The following is a 21186-nucleotide window of genomic DNA, read 5'->3' as shown; positions in this document are numbered from 1 at the left end:
GAACATTCATGAAGTCTGCTGTTGTCCCATTAGCTCGAGGAGAGTGAAGCTCGACGTATTGAGGCTAAGAGCATTCAGAACACTCTCTCCCAGGAGCTGGAGAATGCACAGATTGAGCTGGAACACATCTGCAAGCAGAAGAGTGTGGTGAGTGAGCCGGTGTTGACACGTGCCACACAGCGTTACATGTATCCAGTACCCTCCTGTTTGTCGCTCCCTCAGTGATACTGCAATGTTGCATGTATTTAATCTGTCCATGATGTAGCCAGTGTTGCCACAGTTACTGATTACTGATTACTCCTTGAAAAAGTAACTTAGTTACTCTACTGATTACTCAATTGTAAAAGTAACTAAGTTAGATTACTAGTTACTTTTTTAGTTACTTTCCCCAGCTGCCGACAACAACCCTCTACCACCGCGACGACAATGATACTTGTTTTCCAAAACTCACTTTATAGTCACCCTTTCTTGACTTCAATGAAAATAAATACTTGTTTTATAAAAAGTAAAATAAAGACCTCTTTCTGGACCTCATATTTAACTCTTGACAGCACTGTAACAGTAAAACTTACAATTTCTAACCTACATTGTTTATAAATGTAACTATTAAATTCTTTCTAACATTTAAATTCTGTCTAAACATTTTACTTGTCGAAATTATTATTATTATAAGTAGTATTAGTAGTTGTATTAAAAAAAGGCTTCAAAACTGGACCTTTAGTCTAGGGGTGTTGTGGGGGGCACATCCTTGCCCCACGCTCCCATTCCATCTGGATTCGCCCCTGCTTTGGCGTTTGAGCACAAAGAATGGATAACATTTATTTATGCAGAAAACAGGACCAGATTTACAGGTAAGAAAGTTTTATTGCGTTTTCACATCATACGCTCCTCAGAAAGAGAGTTTAGGTGTATTTGAGTGGAAAATACTGTTAGTTGTTGACGTGTCGCGGAGGATCAGCTGTTTTTAACGAGCAGATACGGAGCGGCTCAGCTCAGAATTCTAAATAAAGGAGAAAAAAATGCATAAAAATGTCTTTGTAAAGCTCAGTGCAGGTGTGCTGTTGTCACCGCGCTTTAAGAGGTGAGGACGAGTCGTAGCTGCTGCAGAAAACCGCGCATGAAAAGCTCACAGCTCGCTTAAAGTGGGCAGTTCAGTCGAACCCCGACCCCCTGCCCACGGACCAAGTTTAATGCTGCTATCGACCCACACTGCAAAAATAATAGTAACGCACAGTGACTTAGAGAAGTAACTTTATTCTGATTACTGATTTGGAAAGATTAACGCATTAGATTACTCGAAAAAAGTGGTTAGAGTAACGCGTTACCGGCATCACTGGATGTACCTGATTCTTTTGTTGTGGGTGTGTTCCTCTGGCCCTGTTTGTGCCTTTTGTTTTTGGATTTGTGTTCTGTGTTCCAGTCCTTTTCTGATTCATGCCCCCTTATGGTTTTCTCTGTGTGTGGTTCACCTGTCGTTCATGTGGGTTCCATGTAAGTGTGGTCTCTCCATCGGTTGTCATTCATATGGGTCCCGTGAGTGTGTGTGCGTGCATCTGTGGTCCATGTCTGAGTCTTGTGTGTGTGTGGGGCACATTTCCCACTGTCTGTCTCCTTCGTGATCCGTCTGCTGTCTGTGTGTCCTCGCACTCCCCGGTTCCCAGTCCATCATGTCTCTGTGTTTTTGACCTGTGGTATCTCTGTGTTCCCCCGTCCTCTATTCTCTGGATCTTCGATCTTCATTGTTTTTCACTGTTGTTTTTTCCATTTTGTGTTGCTTTAAGATTTCACGTCTCTGTCATTTTCTGCCTGCTGTGAGTTTGCACCTGTTACTCATTTGTTTTACTGCTTTAAAGCCACACCTGTTTGTCTATCTGTGCCAGCCAATTAACGTTTCGTCATGAAGTGTTGTGGTGTTGTGTTCTCGTGGTCTCTATGTGTTGTAAGCAGAGGTTTGACAAAGTCACTGTCAAGTCATTCTCAAGTCATCATTCTGCAAAGTCTCAAGTCAGCTTGCAAACAATTGGTGGTCATTATGACTTGGTACTTGCTCTTTAATGACTTGATGGTGACTTCCTCCCACCTCTGGTTGTAAATATTCGTGTCATGTTTTGGGTTATCGCACACCCAGTTTTCCAGCTGTGATTAGTTTTGTCTTCACCATTACACCTCCCGGTTGTTCTCCACTTTGCGTTTTAGTGTTGGGCTTTTTGTTGTAGTCACATCCCTGCATCTGCTTATTTGTTTTTTGCTCACTCACATAGATTATTAAAGCACCGTGGAATTTTGTAGCACATCCCTCTGTGTCCTGGCTGTCTGCTCCTGGGGTTCAATTTGACTCTGATTTATCTTATATCAGCTTTGTCACAATGGAAGTGATATTTTTCATCTGAGTCTCATTATGGTGCACTCACACTCTTACGATTAGCCCACAGTTTGGCAACAGAGAGAGAAGTTGATTAATGTTAATGTTTACCGGTGCCGAGGCCCCCCACACTCCGCAGCAGCTAAGCGGACTTCAGTCGGGCAACACTGATGTTTGTCGTGGTTCCACAAAAATTTTCAAGATGCTAAAAATCTATGATGATCATGGTAAAATGCCGGCTACAGTTGAGCTCCACAACCGCTACGTTGCCTCCACTAGTGTGCCGTTATTGCTCCGCCAGATGCCGCTGGTTAATACTGGAAGCTTGACTGGATGCGCCGCCTCCTCTGGATGTCTTGGGCATGAAGAAATGTGACGAAATATGGAAAACCTGTCTTGACAATGCACCAGTAGCAAGTGACACAATCACAGAGTTATGACGAGTTTCACTTGGTGTCACAAATGTTGAGTTGATGAGCAGCTCCACCAAACTAGGCTATGGCTCAGTGGAATGTGCTACCAATGTACCCGCCCTCTGATGGCGAAAGTTGAACTCCATCCGATTGTACCGTAAGTCTGTGGACTGTCACCAAATGTCAACCTCCACCACTGTAACATCTCCCTCCGCTGAGCTACATCAACCTGAGTTGAAGACATTGGAGTGAGCCTTGTCTGGTGTTTCACTGAGATTTTTGAGAACCTGCTACTTTGACCAGCGTCAACCACTTCATGTCATAGTGTGAATGGGCCCTTAAGTCACCTCATTCTGGCGATACCCAAAGATTCTCCTCATCGATATATCACCAAAGACATCCCATCAATCCCTTAGGTCCAAGTCTCGCAACCATAGATTAAAGCCTCGGTCCTGCTGAGTAATAAACCATGAGAGATTATTTGAAGAATAATCCATGTTTTAAACCGTCATGTATCCGCTACTAAGGCACCTCTATGTGTCTCTCTGTACCTCGCATGTGCCAGGTATCAACCTCTAGTGAGCCACGACCGATCTGTCATTTGAGCCCCGTCCAGCCTTGAGTGGCTCGTGTCGCTGCATATGATCCACGTCAAGCCACATATGATCCATGTAGTGCCATGATAACGCAACGTTGGTGCATGTTTAGGCGTGGGTTTGGTCCAAACCTCCATCCCTCCCACACGTGGTCCCTTTAAAGTGTGGGTTTTCAATTCGCAGCATCAATTCAAGATGTTGTCACATTTTTTAAATGCAGTCCAAAAAAAGACGCTGCATTGAGTGAGCGTGCGCTCCCCCGCCAGGGGACACAAATTTTGATGGGGATAACTACTTTGGCACCATACTGGCTGGTGTGCGCCAGGCTGTGGTTCACCTGTGTTCCAGAGTCAAATGTAGCAGTTCTGTGTGTTCACCCAGCTCTCTGTGACCACACACACACACACACACACGCACACAAAATTTTCTTTATTTATTCCATGGCTTACAGTCACCGTGATACAACTTTTAACTTTGTGTTGTGTCGGCAAAATCGCTCTTTTGCGTGCTTACGTTCTGTGTTCCTGGACAGCTCTGTGCTCCTTCTTGCAGCTTCACTGGTGTTATTTCTTCCACAGGTTTAAACACACAGCCACTTTTACACCATAATCCAACTTTTAACTTTGTGTTCGTCTGTTATTCACTGCAAAATCGCTCTTTTGTGTGCATACATTCTGTGTTTCTGGGCAGCTCTGCGCTCCTTCTTGCAGCTTCACTGGTACTATTTCTTCCACGGGTTTAAACACACAGCCACTTTTACACCGTAATCCAACTGTTAACTTTGTGTTCGTCCATTATTCACTGCAAAATCGCTCTTTTGCGAGCTGACGTTTTGTGTAAATGCTCATCTTGGGTGCCAGTCATTCCATCAGTGGGCACACACAGCAGAACTCATCTGATTTATTAACAAGATATTAAATCTATCATAGACATACTTTTACAACTAAAAAATGAACATGCAACTGTTTTACCAAGCTATAACAAACATGAAAAATACTTTACTTACATTACTTTTAAGCTGTTCCAAAATACATTCCTCATTGAGCAGGAGAGAGAGGGAAAAAAGTGTCCAGATGAAACAGTCTTCTATGATTCCAGAAGCGATTAGAGGTGTTTTACAATCATTTTAATACTGCATGATCTTTTGAAACTGTGTTTGTATGATATTGTACTGGCCAGTACACTTACAAAGAAATTATTTTATGGCCATCGGGTATTGCGAAAAGGCTTTCCCTCCGTCCATGTGTCTGTCTGTACTCAGCATAACTACAGTCCTATTACTGCCAGGGTCTTCAAATTCACAGGGAGCATTCTTGGGACACCGACATTGGACAAGTTCAAAGATGGCTAACCTTGACCTACTTTAAGCGTTCAAAAGGTCACATTCTGTTTCCTATTTTTATTCTCATATGGCCAAGGGTATTTTAACATTGCGTTATATTAATTATTATCATTATGGAATAAAAATATAACTCACATAGTCACTTGCTGGAACAGACTCTGTCATGCCAATAAATAAGTGGGTGAGGGGAGGGGCAACAACAATTACTTTTATTATAACTCTAGGGTGCCTAAAAGTTTTGCACAGTACTGTATAAATTCACCATAACCTTAGATTATTTTTACAGTTCACATCCAGTGAATCAGACAGTTGCTTGTAGGTTTAGCTGCAGTGTTTTAGAGACTGGACAGCAACTATGTGACTGTTTCCATTTGTGTGAAAAAAGGAGGAAAGAACTGCAAGATGGACACACAGATCGGATCTGGTCAGTCAATCAAGGAGATCCAATCTGATTCAGATAAATAAATCTGTAGAGCTGTACAATTTTGAGATGAAGAAGATGGCGAGAGACAAGATGGTGGCAAGCAGTATGCGGAGCGCGTCAGTCAGAACAATTTGTGGATTTGTTATGATTACCATAGTTTTGGTTTCTCTAACATGATTGCAGTCCATTCCAACTCAGAGAGCACTTGTTGGTGTGTCGATGGAAAATTTTGCCAACCCATACATTCTCTCAGACCGGCCTGAAATGAAACACCTTGGTTTTGGGCAGGCAGTAATCCACAGAACTCTAGAATGCCGCTCATTGTGGCCGCTAGCACAGAAAGATAAAGAAGATTTCCTTACAATAATCTCTCTCTGCTTGCTTCTGTCTGGAGATATCCATCCATGCCTGGGGCCAGCTTTTACCTCACTGCAAACTAGCTGTTCAACTACAGGTGTCCAACAAACAGTTCTGTTAGTTGGACAACAACCAAAAAACTACGCTAGTAACGTGCTAGCTTTACTCCACCTTCCTCGTCCGCTGTTTTGAGTGTTGGTCCTCCCTGAAATAGTGGATCAAACCAAGCGGCTAGGACCAACAACAGCCCTCGCCGGAATCGACCAGTCAGTGACCAGCCTAGCAGCCTCACAACCGCAGGTGCCACCAGTGTTCCCCGGTAGGGAGACGGTGACTGTGGTCCTGAGCGGACCACCAATGATAGCGGGGAAGCTAACAGAGGCATCATCAGCGCTACCCGGGAGGCCGTCGGAGGTACCATCGGCGTTAGATGGGAGGCTAACTGTGGCCGCAGCCCTTAGCAGGATCGTGCCCGCGGTGACCAGTCCAGCAGCTCTGAGGCCGCTGGTATCACCAGCGTTTCCCGGCAGGATAACAGAGGCTCCACCAGCGACAGACGGGAAGCTAGCGGTCTCCCCACCAGTAGTGTAGAAGCAGACAGTAACTGCGGTACTGAGTGGGTCGCGTCCATGGCGATTAGCCTAGCAGCTCAGCGGTCGCTTTGGAGACCGACAAAGAAACCATCAATGTTAGCTGGGAAGCTAACAGAGGCATCATCAGCGCTAGCTGGGAGGCCAGCGGAGACACCACCACCGCTAGCCGCAAGGCTAACGGTAACAGCGGCCCTTGGCGGGGTCGCGCCCGCGGCAAGTGGCCAGCAGCTCTGAGGCTGCAGGTACCACCAGCTTTACCCAAGCAGCCACAACAACCAGCAGCCCTCAGTGGGGTCGCGCACATGGCGACTAGCCTAGCAGCTCCGAGGCCGCTGGGACCACCAGCGTCTTCCGGCAGGGTAGCGGGGGTGCCACCAGCGTCAGCCTGGGGCCAGACGGAGGCACCATCAATGTTAGCTGGGAAGCTACTGGTGACACCACCAGCAGCCGGGAGGCAATTGGCATCTGCGGTTCTCAGCAGTGTCGCGCTTATGGTGACCAGCCTAGCAGCTCAGAGACCGCGGGTACCATCGGCGCTGACTGGGATATCTTCTAATCAACCCAAGGTAAAACCTAGAAATCCCATTTTTAAAAAGTATCGGCGTACAAAACTGTTCCAAACTCTGAATCAAGCAAAGATAGTCTGGGATCCCACATCTAATCCTAAGGGACTCCTGTGCGGACACTTAAACATCAGAAGTCTCTGTAACAAATGTGAACAACTGGAACACTTCTTGCTGGAGTCAAACCTTGACTGTTTAGCTGTATCTGAGTCATGGTTAAAAAAGTCATCTCCTGAAGTGCTTGTATCTGTTGTGAAAGTGTAGTGACACGGACCCACAACAGGGGGCGCAAATGAACGGTCAATAGATGAGCCAAAAAGTAACAATTTAATGTTGTGAAATGTGCACAACGAACATACAATCTCAGAATATGATTACAGTCAAATTACAAAGGTGACGTGTGGGCAGGCTCGAGGATAGAAGACGTCTGTCCTGAGAAGGGCCGGAACCACACGATTTCCGCCACCACCGAACCTGGTGAATACTGGAGCCGCCAAGTCCCGAATTCCCAGGTGATCACTGTCTCCGACTGTCGGATCTGGTACTGCTGGCGAGAACAAAGACAGTCAAGTGTGGGTGTGTGTACACCCAGTAACAACAACGGTGGGAATGCCACCTCCACCTCTCACTCAATATGTGATGAGTACCGCAGTGATTCCTCAAGGGAAAAGAGTGCCGTCCTGCACTCACTCAGCTTCCACAAAAAGAGGAACCGGTACTCCTGCAAACACTCACAATATACAGATATATTGTAACACAAAACGGCTGAGGATATTACCTTCAATGAAGTACGATTTCTCGGCGATGAGGTGGAGATGACGTCTGGGTTTTATGGAGTGAGGTGATGAAGAATGAGTGACAGCTGTCAGGAAGTAATGAGTAACAGCTGTCACTCCCGGCTGTGTCCGTGGCGGCAGCGCCCTCTCGTGCCTGAAGCCCGCACTTCAGGCAGGGCGCCCTCTGGTGGTGGGCCAGCAGTACCTCCTCTTCTGGCGGCCCACACAACAGTATCTATGCCAGGTTACAATGTCTTTAGAAGAGACAGGTTGAAGGGGAAAGCAAGGAGATTACTTGGCCTTACACATTTAATTTTGAATGTGTCGGTATTGAAATCACTCTTTCTAAAAAAATGTCCTTCTCTCTGATTTGCCTCTGTCATCCACCTTCTGCTAAGGTAGACTTCTATGACCAGTTAAAACTCTTGCTAAACTCACGTGACTCTAATAAAGAGATAATAATTGTAGGTGACTTCAACATAAATTGGGATGACAAACAAAATAGGAAGAACCTCAAACAAATTATGGGTACCACAATTTAACACAACTTATTGAAAAACCTACTAGAGTGTCTAACACTTCACAAACTAGAATTGATCTTTTATTTACAAACAAAACAGATAGAATAAACAAAATTTATAATATGTTAAATGGTCTTTCAGAACATAACCTAATTATGTTCTCCAGGAAACTACGAGGTCTATTAGAAAAGTATCAGACCTTTTTATTTTTTTTAAAAACCTGATGGATTTGAATCACTTTGCTTGCATGAGCCAACCTTGAACCTTAGTGCACATGCATGATTTTTTTCACGCCTGTCGGTTGCGTCATTTGCTTGTAAGCAGCCTTTGTGTGAGGATGGGTGTAGACTCTCATTGTTTTATCTTTGCAAGGAAATGGTGGAACGACTGGAGCAGCGCGACTGCATCAAATTTTGCCACAAACTGGGCGACAGCCAGGTGGAAACCATTCGGATTATTCAGACGGCTTTCGGTGACGATCCTCTGGGCATCACACAGATTAAGGAGCGGTACACCCGGTTTAAAGACGTCCACACAACAGTGGAGAGCGCGCCACGCTCCGATCGGCATCAACATGCTGAAACGACCGGATCATTTCCAAAGTGAACGCTGTGGAGATGCGGGACCGTCGTGTGATTATCCGAGAAATTGGGGAAGAGGTGGACATCAGCACTTTTTTGGCACATTCCACTGTGAAAGAAGATTTTGCCATGAAAAGAGTGGCGGCGAAATTCATAGGCATGAAGCTGATGGCGCAGCAAAAGCAGCTCCGTGTTGAAGTCTCACAGGACATGTTGTGGCATGTCCACCTCGTCCACAATTTCTTGGATAGTCACATGACTGAAAAGCCACCGAAAGCTGTCTGAATCTTCCGAATGGTGCAAGAGCTGGGCATTTTTGAAAAAAATAGAAAAGTCCGATACTTTTCTAACAGACCTCGTAAGCAAAAATCACTCTCTGTACATTTCTAATAATGTTTCCTCTGCCTATGATTACATCCCAAAAAACATGCAACAGCACTTTGAGAATGAAATTAAAAAGACAGACTGGCAGGAAATCCTCTCCTCAAAAAGTAGAGGATAACTGTAGGATGTTTCTTAGGATTTCTGAGATAAAATCTGCCTTTAGTAGAAGGGGGCAAAAGAGAGCAAAAAACACGTCATCTACCATCATACCATCTAACCATCTACCATGGTTAGACTCCAATTGTAGGACTTTGATTAAAAAAGAGACTTATTACTCAAACAAAGTCTCAAATCTGGGCTGCCTGTCGACAGACAGAGATTTAGTCATACTCGCAACAAGGTATTACAAATGTTAAGAAGGGCTAAGGCTAGTTTTTTTTATAAATACCGTTGAAGGGGCCAAAGGGAATGGCAGAAAAGTTTGGCAACTATTAAACAAATTGCTAGGGAAAGATAACAAGCAGGGGTACACTGTACTTGAACTGAAAAATAATGATATCCTGGTTAAGGACCCTACAGTATTGGCCCAAATGTTTAATGAGTACTCCCTAAACAAAGATATAACAAAGCTTTTTGCCCCCTCTAATGTTCTGCCAAGATCCATTTTAAATGATCATCCTGTTTTTAGACTAGAGCAGATTACTGAACCAGAGGTAAAGAACATTATTTCTACTTTGAAATGTTCAAAGGCCAAGGATATATCTGATTTAGACACCGACTTCCTAAAAACATATTCTCATGCACTGATAAAACCAATCACTATTCTTGTTAATCAGTCAGTTATCTCAAAGGAAGTACCATCATCCTGGAAATTAGCCACAGTAATGCCCATCTTTAAATCTGGGGATAAGACATCGATGGTTAATTACCGGCCAATCAGCATTCTTCCTGTGAGTTCTAAAATAATTGAAAAATGGGTCTCCAAATTACTGATCGAACATTTGAACAAAGGACCTAATCTACTTCATCCAATGCAGTTTGGCTTCCCTCCCCATGACTCCCCTGAGTCAGCAATCTGTGTGTCTCTAGAAAAGGTTAGGTATATGCTGGACAAAAACTTGCTGTGTTTCTTGACCTTAGAAAGGCATTTGACACAGTAGACCACCAAATACTTCTGAAAAACTTCTGAAAACATATTTCAATTTATCATCTGAATCAATACAATGGTTTGAATCTTATCTAACAAAAAGAGTACAATGTGTCACTGTAAATGGTTTTAAATCTCTGTTTATTAACAACCCAATCGGTGTCCCACAAGGATCAATCCTTGGATCTTTGCAGTTCTCGCTGTACATAAATGACTTACCAAATGTGTGCAAAGATTTCAGTGCACAAATGTACTCGGATTATGTGGTCATTTTTACTCACAGAAATAATGTGAAAGATATCGCCTCAAACCTCACAGATGTGTTACACAATATACAACACTGGTTAAATGACACTTGCCTGCAGTTGAATACAAAAAACAAAACAAAAAAAAAACAGTATGTATGATGTTTAGTAAACGTCCCACTGACATTAGAAGGTCCAATGTGTTTTTGATGGGGAGGAGTTGGAGCTGGTATCAAATTTAAATATCTTGGCGTTATCTTGGACTCAAACTTGTCCTACAAAAAAACATATTAAAAAAGTCAAAACCACAGTAAATATTAATTTACTAAATTTTAAACATATACGTCCCACTCTAACAACTAGTGCAGCCAAAACGTATCTCTTTTGCATGGTTTTCTCACATATTGACTACTGTTTCACGAAATATGCTTGCTTCATATATAAATGTTTACATGGACCAGCACCACCCCCTGTTAACCCTCTGGGGCCGACGCCCTTGTATACGACGGCTGGGACGAAGCTTTACTAAATTATAAATAACTTTTTAATGATAAGAGATAGAAACTTACTTTTTTTGCTGAAAAGTTAACTCCGCAGACTTTCAATCCACTGTCGGCCATCTTTGTACTCCACATAGAAGCTGTGTGATGATGTGCGGAATATGAGTATCCAATCGGAATTGGTTCACCGTCACATGGTTTTCCAAAATCCAATCATAGGGCAGATTGACCTCACGTGATGAACCAAAGATCGTTTTCAGGAGTGTTGGCCCGTTTGAATAGCCCCCTATCTCCTCCAATGCGTCCTGCGCCATTACACACAGCGAAAGTGAAAGCAGACAGAGAGCCTCACATGGCAATCTCACATGCTCCAAAAAAGTGTGTAACTATCAGGATTGCTCCAGTAGTTTGCATTTGAATGTTACTGGATAACTCTGGCTCTCTTCCTCTGGTGTAAAGCACTGTTTACCATATCAATGAGGTGAGGGAGAGGGGCCGCTCCTCAGACTGGAGCATAAACGCATAGACCATTTTGTATATATTGTTCAAAATGTGCATTTGTGTTTATTGTTTGAACTTTTTTGTTGTACAGTCTTTCACACAAGACCTCAAATTACCTTAATAACGTGTCAAAACAGTTGTTTATTATAGTTTGCTGTGTGTTTTGAATAAATGTGTATGGAAAATTATTTTCCGCTTTACTTTTATCTTTGTTATTACTGATTGTAAACCTTTATTACACTTATAAAACACAACAAAAGCATATATATTATAAAAGAACAGGTTGTCCTGATAAAAAGAGACATAAAACTTGATTGTGGGATGCAGGGAGAGCTGTTAACAGCAATAATAAAACATTTATGCCAGGCGAGTAAACTGTCCAAAAAATGCCCTCGGACCCCAGAGGGTTAAAGAATTCGTACACATAAAAATATTCACAGGGTACAAGATCTGACACAAGAGGCAACTGTGACATTACTCATAGAAGGATCACCTTTGGTCAGAACGTGTTATCCATAAAAGGTGGGCAAGCTTGGAACAACCTCCGAGTCACAATCAGGGAGATCACCACTTTCAGTACCTTCAGAGGACAACTGAAAGCTTGATTACTGGCAAATCAGACATGCAACCATCTGTAGCCTAAAAACAATTCAACTGTGGAGGCAACATTCAAGTTTTTTTTTTTTCAGTTATATGTACACAATGCCCTTGTGTACTTTATATTATTAAACGGTTTAGTAGTCTTTACACAATAAACTTGTGTAGGACACCCTGTGCATCATTTACACTTCTGCATGTGCAAATGAGTGTATTGGGCAACGTGCAATACAACCAAGTACTGTAATGCGCAGTTCAACCAGGCACTGATGTTATGTGTCGGACGCAGCCCGGAGAACCGACCAGCGTTTGAAGGACCCAGTATGAAATAAGCAGAGCACGGTACAAAGGATAACAGAGTTTAATAAACATAACAGTGAAGTGATACGAAAACAACAAAAGAGTGCGCGGTCTGGCGTGGTGGATTGCGGTGCGCTCCCAGCAGCGCTAACGGTCCGGAGCCAGAAAACTGTTCGGACCCAAGGACCCCGCTGACACCCCCCAGGTGGCGGCGACAAACCGAGTCTGTGAAAGAAGAAATCATTATGTGAGTCCACACTCAACACACAGAGAGACCACTCAAAGGTGTACAAACAGCAAACACTTCCTGGCTTAATTACTAATCAGCTTCCCACCCTGCAGGCATGGAACACCCAGTTCACAAAACTCCACTGCAGTGGAAGCTGATTACACGACTAACATACAGCTCAATATAATAAGGTGTGAGGGACACCACATTTACTGACTGTATAAATGTTAGTCACAAAATCTAACGTACCTCAGGAAGTGTGCTGACGAGCGTGAGACCTCACCCCCTCCTCTTTCACAGACCATGCATCAAACCTGGACGTTCTCTGCATCCACTGATGATGAGATGGCTCTCGAGACGGCGATCTCACCCGTCTGGTCACAAGGTCGAGTCTCTGGCAAACACACACTGTGCACTCCAGACTTAAATGCCACCATGTTCCAATCCGTGTAGATGCACCACAGCTGTGAGTCCTGACGAGCTGCACGTGATCAGCCTCAGGTGATCAGGGTGAGGTCCTGATAAACTCAGCTACACAGCCACTCAGTCCCAAATGCGCACCACCTGGGAGGAAAACCAAAAGACAGAAACAGAAGACACACAAAAGCCAGCCAGGCACGCCAGCCACAACAGCACCCCACCCTCATGGGAAGCCTCCCGGCGACCACACAAACCTGGCCCAGGAGAAACACCCCCTCCAGGGACCATGGCTGGAAACCGTATCTGCATTCGTCTTCCAACAGAATCTTCATTTAACAGAACGGTTGATGTCTTCTCCTCTGGCTGCATCTTTGCTTTTGTTTCTGTCAGTCACTTAGCACAGGTGTGGCCAGGAGTTCTTAAACCTGTGCGGTCAGCCTTTGTCCAACCATGTTCACAGTCTGATTAGTCATAAAACAAAAAAGACAAACACAAACAACCAAACCACCCCCCCTCCCCAGAGGACCGTCCCATCAAACCCTGGGAAGGGGAGAAAAGAAAAACAACCCAAACTTAAGCTTGCAAATAACAATGCTAACACCCCCCCCCCTCCCCAGAGGACCGTTCCATCAAACCCCGGGGAAGGGGAGAAAAGAAAAACAACCCAAACTTAAGCTTGCAAATAAAAATGCTAACACCCCCCCCCCCTAACGACATGTAGGGACCAACACCCCCCAGAGGACATCCCGCCAGCTCCAGGAGTAATAACCACAGCCGAGGTCCCTCTGGGCTCCAAAGTCACCCACGGGGGCTCCCAGCGCCTCCCAGAGGACCGTTCCATCAACCCCAGGACACGCCCCCCCTCATGACCAATGGACCCAGCCCCGGCCGTCTATGGCTAGATGGACCCACAGCCCTTTCCCTCCCAGAGGACACCACAGTCAAACCCTGAGGACGGAAACTGGGGGGAAAAACAAAAGGAAAGAAAAAAAAAACCATACAAACAAAACAACCCCAACCCCACCCCCTTGGCGCAGTGGGAACTGGAAGCACGTCCAGCGTCACCAACCGTGACTATACCCCAGAAGTCAACCGGGAGGAGTGGAACAGCGGTTATGGCAGACAGCACAAAACGGCGCCACTCCTCCGACTTCCAAACCAGCCACCAGCTGCGGGTATATCCCACTGCCCCAAACCTCAGCCATGCCGATGGCAGACAGCTCAAAGGCGCGCTGAAGCCGGAGGTGGAAAAGGGAATCAACAAACAAAAAAAAAACAACAACACCCCTGAACCCCCCCCCCCCCCCCCAGGTGCAGAGGTTACCTGGGAAACGCCCAGCATAACCAAACTGCACCACTCCAGCAACGCCGACACTACGGCTCACATGGCTGGAGCCAGAGGAGAAGAGAGGGAACAAAAAGAAAATACCCCCAACCCCCCCCCCCCCCCCCCCTCGGGTGCAGAGGTTACCTGGGAAACGCCCAGCATAACCAAACTGCACCACTCCAGCAACGCCGACACATACGGCTCACACGGCTGGAGTCAGAGGAGAAGAGAGGGCATAACAAAAAACAAAACAAAAAAAAAAGAAAAAAGAAAAAACAACCCACTTACCCCCCCATCACCCCCCCAGGGGACCGTCCCATCAAACCCTGGGAGGTGAAACTAAAAGAAATAAAAAGAAAGACTAACAGACTAACATAAAGTTGCTTGGGTCCTTTTCATGCTCCAAACAGAACTGCAGGGTCACGACCCCAGACACTAAATAGTGTAAAACATAATCCCACACAAAAACCAACTCAAACACCCACAAAAAATGAACTAACACAAAACTAATAAGTGACGTATACCGTTAAGCTCAAACAAATGGAACACACCTGTTCCCACTTAAGAGCTTAACGGTAATGTGACTCAGTTACCAACAGAGGGAGCCAAAGTGCTAAAAATGAAAAACCCCCTTTGGTAACAGAGAACCCAACTCATGCTGCTTTTCTGTGCGCAGCAACGTGTAAACACACAACCAAAATGTGTTTCAACTAAATAACGCCGGAGCTGTCACAACAGATGCAGTAGTTATCTTCATCCGGGGAAACGGGGCTACAACTGTAACACGGGAAGCTCAGCGACCCGTGCCACAGAGCTCCGCCGTGCGCGTTCACCCATTACAGACACACTCTTGCAGCTCCCGTTCAAACCTCTTATCCGGTCGGAGCGCGACGCGAAGCCGTCGCCAGTCACACTCCACCACGACCCACGGATAAGGCTCAGCAATGGGCCCTCAAACACGCACCATCCGGGCGGAGAGCACCCGCAACTGATCCGGATAACTTCTGAACGTCTGCTGCCGCCTTCCCGGCGCGTTACCGTCTCTCCTACCGCTGGGTCCGTGATGTTTGGCCAGAGACTACTGTTATGTGTCGGACGCAGCCCGGAGAACCGACCAGCGTTTGAAGGACCCAGTATGAAATAAGCAGAGCACGGTACAAAGGATAACAGAGTTTAATAAACATAACAGTGAAGTGATACGAAAACAACAAAAGAGTGCACGGTCTGGCGTGGTGGATTGCGGTGCGCTCCCAGCAGCGCTAACGGTCCGGAGCCAGAAAACTGTTCGGACCCAAGGACCCCGCCGACACCCCCCAGGTGGCCGCGACAAACTGAGTCTGTGAAAGAAGAAATCATTATGTGAGTCCACACTCAACACACAGAGAGACCACTCAAAGGTGTACAAACAGCAAACACTTCCTGGCTTAATTACTAATCAGCTTCCCACCCTGCAGGCATGGAACACCCAGTTCACAAAACTCCACTGCAGTGGAAGCTGATTACACGACTAACATACAGCTCAATATAATAAGGTGTGAGGGACACCACATTTACTGACTGTATAAATGTTAGTCACAAAATCTAACGTACCTCAGGAAGTGTGCTGACGAGCGTGAGACCTCACCCCCTCCTCTTTCACAGACCATGCATCAAACCTGGACGTTCTCTGCATCCACTGATGATGAGATGGCTCTCGAGACGACGATCTCACCCGTCTGGTCACAAGGTCGAGTCTCTGGCAAACACACACTGTGCACTCCAGACTTAAATGCCACCATGTTCCAATCCGTGTAGATGCACCACAGCTGTGAGTCCTGACGAGCTGCACGTGATCAGCCTCAGGTGATCAGGGTGAGGTCCTGATAAACTCAGCTACACAGCCACTCAGTCCCAAATGCGCACCACCTGGGAGGAAAACCAAAAGACAGAAACAGAAGACACACAAAAGCCAGCCAGGCATGCCAGCCACAACAACTGAAGCACGTTGCACGTAGTACTTGTCACTTTAATACAGTACTTTTGCACCTCATCACCCTTCATAAAACTCTTTTGGTTCCTCCACCTGTCGGCTGCTTATTAACTATCAATTATTGCTACTTTGAATTTGTAAATATTTGTATGTACATTCTGTTTTAATAGTTTTTCTGTCATGATTAATTTATTTTGGTATGTTGTGTGGTCTTAGTCTGTTTCTATGTTACTGGGACTACGGATGGAAATTAGCATCCTGCTATAATCCGGCATATTTACATGTAATTATGTTCATTAATATGAATTGTCCCATTTCAAATAGACATACAAAAAAAAATAAAAATCCAATTTGAATAAATGCAGTTTGAATGAAGCAAAGACTGACCTTTTTTGTCCTGCAGAGATATTGGCATCACAAATAAACACCTGTGTCCAGTGACCTCATGACCCACAGTCATGGCATTTATTCTCTTATTATTAGAGTTTATTTTGTTTAGTTCTGATTCCTGGGACATTCCAATACAAATATTCATTATAGTTATTATTATTAAGAATGAAGGTGTGAATATTTGATACATTAATCACACCAAAGTATATAAGTACTCACTCATCTTCAACCACTTACTCCAAATAAGGGGCACAAGGGCCTGGAGCCCCAGCAGTCATAGGGTGTGAGGCAGGATACACCTTGAGCAGGACGCCAGTGTGTCGCAGGGCCACATATAGACAAACAAACACATTCACACCTACTGACAATTTAAAGTTTCCAGTCCACCTAACCGGCATGACTTTGGATGTGGGAGGAAGCCGGAGCACCCGGAGGGAGCCCACGCAAACACGGGGAGAACACGCAAACTCCACACAGAAAGGCCCCATGCAGGAATCGATCTCATGACCTTCTTGTTGTGTGGCAACAGTGCTAACCACTAAGCCTCCCTGCTGCTCAAAATGTGACTTATATTCCAGAAAATACAATAAACAGCTCTATAAGGTTAACATTTCAGCCGCATGCTGATATACAGTAGTGTTCAGAATGATAGTGGTGCTATGTGACTAAAAAGATTAATCCAGGTTTTGAGTATATTTCTTATTGTTACATGGGAAACAAGGTACCAGTAGATTCTCACAAATCCAACAAGACCAGGCATTCATGATATGCACACTCTTAAAGCTATGAAATTGGGCTATTAGTAAAAAAACATAGAGAAGGGGTTGTTCACAATAATAGTAGCATCTGTTGTTGATGTTACAAACTCAAAACTATTATGTTCAAACTACTTTTTTAGCAATCCTGTGAATCACTAAACTAGTATTTAGTTGTATAACCACAGTTTTTCATGATTTCTTCACATCTGCGAGGCATTAATTTTGTTGGTTTGGAACCAAGATTTTGCTCATTTACTAGTGTGCTTGGGGTCATTGTCTTGTTGAAACACCCAGTTCAAGGGCATGTCCTCTTCAGCATAAGGCAACATGACCTCTTCAAGTATTCTGACATATCCAAACTGATCCATGATACCTGGTATGCGATATATAGGCCCAACACCATAGTAGGAGAAACATGCCCATATCATGATGCTTGCACCACCATGTTTCACTGTCTCCACTGTGAACTGTGGCTTGAATTCAGAGTTTGGGGGTCGTCCCACAAACTGTCCACAAACTTGGACCCAAAAAGAACAATTTTACTCTCATCAGTCCACAAAATATTCCTCCATTTCTCTTTAGGCCAGTTGATGTGTTCTTTGGCAAATTGTAACCTCTTCTGCATGGCTTTTATTTAACAGAGGGACTTTGTGGGGGATTCTTGCAAATAAATTAGCTTCACACAGGCATCTTCTAACTGTCACAGCACTTACAGGTAACTCCAGACTGTCTTTGATCATCCTGGAGCTGATCAATGGGTGAGCCTTTGCCATTCTGGTTATTCTTCTATCCATTTTGATGGTTGTTTTCCGTTTTCTTCTACGCGTCTGGTTTTTTTTGTCCATTTTAAAGCATTGGAGATCATTGTAGATGAACAGCCTATAATTTTTTGCACCTGCGTATAAGTTCTCCCCTCTCCAATCAACTTTTTAATCAAACTACGCTGTTCTTCTGAACAATGTCTTGAACGTCCCATTTTCCTCAGGCTTTCAAAGTGAAAAGCATGTTCAACAGGTGCTGGCTTCATCCTTAAATAGGATGTTCCCGCTTTCACCTCATGAAATATTCAACCCAGTCTCACGGCAATTTGTGATTCAACAGCACGAAATATACATTAATCTGTTGGTTCGTGATATTGTGATGAAAAGCGCCTCATTTTTGTCATGGTAGCACAAATTCATTCTAATTCATTCCGTGATGGCTGCATGAAACTAAAAGTGAAGCGTGGGGAGGTGGGGGGTGTTTGGGGGTGATAATGGTTGGGGTTAGGGGAAGGAGTAGGATTAGTAATAGTGAGTTTAAAAAAACTCAGTCATGAAAATTTGGCTCATTTCGTGACTGGAGCATGAAAAAACAAAACATGAGACAGAGTTTAAATATTCGTTACATTGAAAGACTGTAAAAACATTATTTGTTTTATATAACGGCTAAAATAGATCCTTGTCATTTGATATTTTATTAATTTATAAACAACCTGACTTTGTGGACTTCCAAAAAAGAAAAGAAAAGAAAAAGACTTTGTCTACGTCCTCACTCCAGCGAAAAATCACGTCAGAAATTGTCCAGCTTTGATGCATCACTGCTGCTGATGTCGTACCCCTGAATATGGGGTAATGTGCTGCAGTACCTCTGAAAATATGAGGAAATAATCACGAGAGTTATTTCTGGTTGTTTCTCTCACGCAGAGGTTTATTGCAATCAATATGACCAATCGTTATTTCCTCGTCTTTTTCTTAACATAAAATGGCAGACTCAAGTTCACGTGCAGAAAAACGTATTTTAAACTCTTAAAACATGCATGAAAACGTTTCTTTAGCTTCATTCTAACATGCAATATAAACAGAAAAATACCTTAACAATATATATATATAACATATATTTATAACACTGGGAAACGTTTACCTGAAAATATGAGGAAATAATCACGAGAGTTATTTCTGGTTGTTTCTCTCACGCAGAGGTTTATTGCAATGAGGAGAAACCCTGCGAAATCCCTCCAGTGCTGTGGGAAATAAAGGATCCCAGGATTACTAGACGATTTCCGAGAATGCGGTCACAATTCCTTTGAATAGAATTACAAAACATTTAGAAAAAATAAAGAATAACATACTTTTAACCAACTCTTAACTGTATTTATATTGTTCTGAAGGCTTTTATGTAAATGTATACGAGGTCTATTAGAAAAGTATCCGACCTTATTATTTTTTTCAAAAACCATATGGATTTGAATCACGTGTGATTGCGTCAGACAAGCTTGAACCCTCGTGTGCATGTGAGAGTTTTTTCACGCCTGTCGGTTACATCCTTCACCTGTGGGCAGTCTTTGAGTGAGGAGTCGCCCACCCTCTCGTCGTTTTTTCATTGTTTAGGAATGGCTCAGAGACTGCTGCTTTGTTTGATAAAATTTTTTTCAAAAACTGTAAGGCACAACTGAGTGGACACCATTCGATAAATTCAGCTGGTTTTCGGTAAAAATTTTAACGGCTGATGAGAGATTTTGGTCTGGTAGTGTCGCCGTAAGGACGGCCCACGGTGCCTGACGGCGATCTGCGCTTCGAGGCGGCAGCGTCTCGCCGTTTCAAGGTGAAAACTTCCACATTTCAGGCTCTGTTGACCCAGTAAGTCGTCAGAGAACAGAAAACTTTCAGAAGAAGTCGGCATGAGGAGTTTATTCGGACATTCCATTGCTAACGGACATTTTGTAATGAAAGAACGTGCGAGCAGAGTCGCATGTCGGGCCGGACCTGACCGCGGGGGGTCGCGACAGGAAAAACACCTCCGTTGGAAACCTTAACGGGCAAGTTGGAACATGCCCAAGCTGTTAAACAATTTCTCAGTTACTCACTTGTTGAAAGCCATCAAAAGCTGCCTGAATTTTACAAATGGTTTTCAACATGGAGGTGTTTTTCCTGTCGCGGCGCACACAGATTCGCCGAGTCGTCACGGAAACAACTCGGCGAATTTGCGCGCACGTCTTTCATTAAAAAATGTCCTTAAACAGTGGAATGTCCGCTTAAAGTCCTCATGCCGGCCTCTTCTGAATCTTCTCTGTTCTCTCACGACGTCCTGGGTGAATTAAGCCTTAAATTAGGATGTTTTCAGGTCGAAACAGGCCGACGACGGCACCTGGAAGCGCTGCAGGACGTCCCGCTCCGTGGGAAGTCCCGCTCCGTGGGAAGTCCCGCTCCGTGGGAAGTCCTTACAGCAACAGAAACACCCCATAATCTCTCATCAGCCGTTAAACTTTTCACCGAAAACCAGCTTAATTTCTCAAATAGTGTCCACTCGGATATTCCTCAGGTCCAGAAAAAATTTTGATAAAGCATCGCGCGCCGTCTCGAGCAGCGTGCGAAACAAAGGAATTCAGCCGAGAGGGCGGGACCACATCTCACTCAAGGCCTGCCCACAGGGAAATGACGTCACCGACATGCGTGAAAAAACTCACGCATGCGCACGAGGGTTCAAGCATGATTGGTGGAATCGCACGTCATTCAAATCCATATAGTTAAAAATAAAAAATAAAAGGGTCGGTTTATTGTCTAATAGACCTCGTATTTATTACAAACCTTTTTAACGTTTTAAGCACTTTCCTATTTTTAACTATTTCTATTCCCTACTATTTTTAATAGGACATCACCTTATGAGTTATCATTGCTTATTGGCAGAGAGCTAATCACTATTTATTGGTGCTGAGCATAGTTTTTAAAGGCGTGCTACCCTTCTAACCTATCACACTGACATCAACAATCCAACCCAAACTTTAAATAGGAGTCCAAAAATAAGTGGACAAAAAAACATCACATCAGAAATGAGTCCAGCTTTTCATTCTAACTTCCTCCTAACAGCTCTTCATGCCTCCAGACGGCTTACAGCGCAGTGGATTTGTTTTGTATGTGTGTGTGTGAGAGCACACGCATGTGTGTGTATGTTCGGCAAATTAGCACCGTCAGT

The 21186-nt window shown here is 44.3% G+C and overlaps 1 protein-coding gene across 2 annotated transcripts in view; it reads left to right on the top strand.

The window, feature by feature from the left end:
• Nucleotides 1–21186, top strand: part of LOC117530120 (unconventional myosin-XVIIIb-like) — a 188498-nt gene that overhangs the window by 117315 nt on the left and 49997 nt on the right. For both annotated transcript variants that reach the window (XM_034193072.1, XM_034193071.1), the window contains exon 35: nt 34–147. In XM_034193072.1, coding sequence (XP_034048963.1) covers nt 34–147 — 114 coding nt within the window. The remainder of the gene's footprint in view (nt 1–33; nt 148–21186) is intronic.

This window comes from Thalassophryne amazonica, chromosome 17, assembly GCF_902500255.1.
Source record: "Thalassophryne amazonica chromosome 17, fThaAma1.1, whole genome shotgun sequence".
NCBI lineage: Eukaryota > Metazoa > Chordata > Actinopteri > Batrachoidiformes > Batrachoididae > Thalassophryne > Thalassophryne amazonica.
Note: the sequence above shows the minus strand (reverse complement) of the source record. Positions and strands in the feature narration are given on the sequence as shown.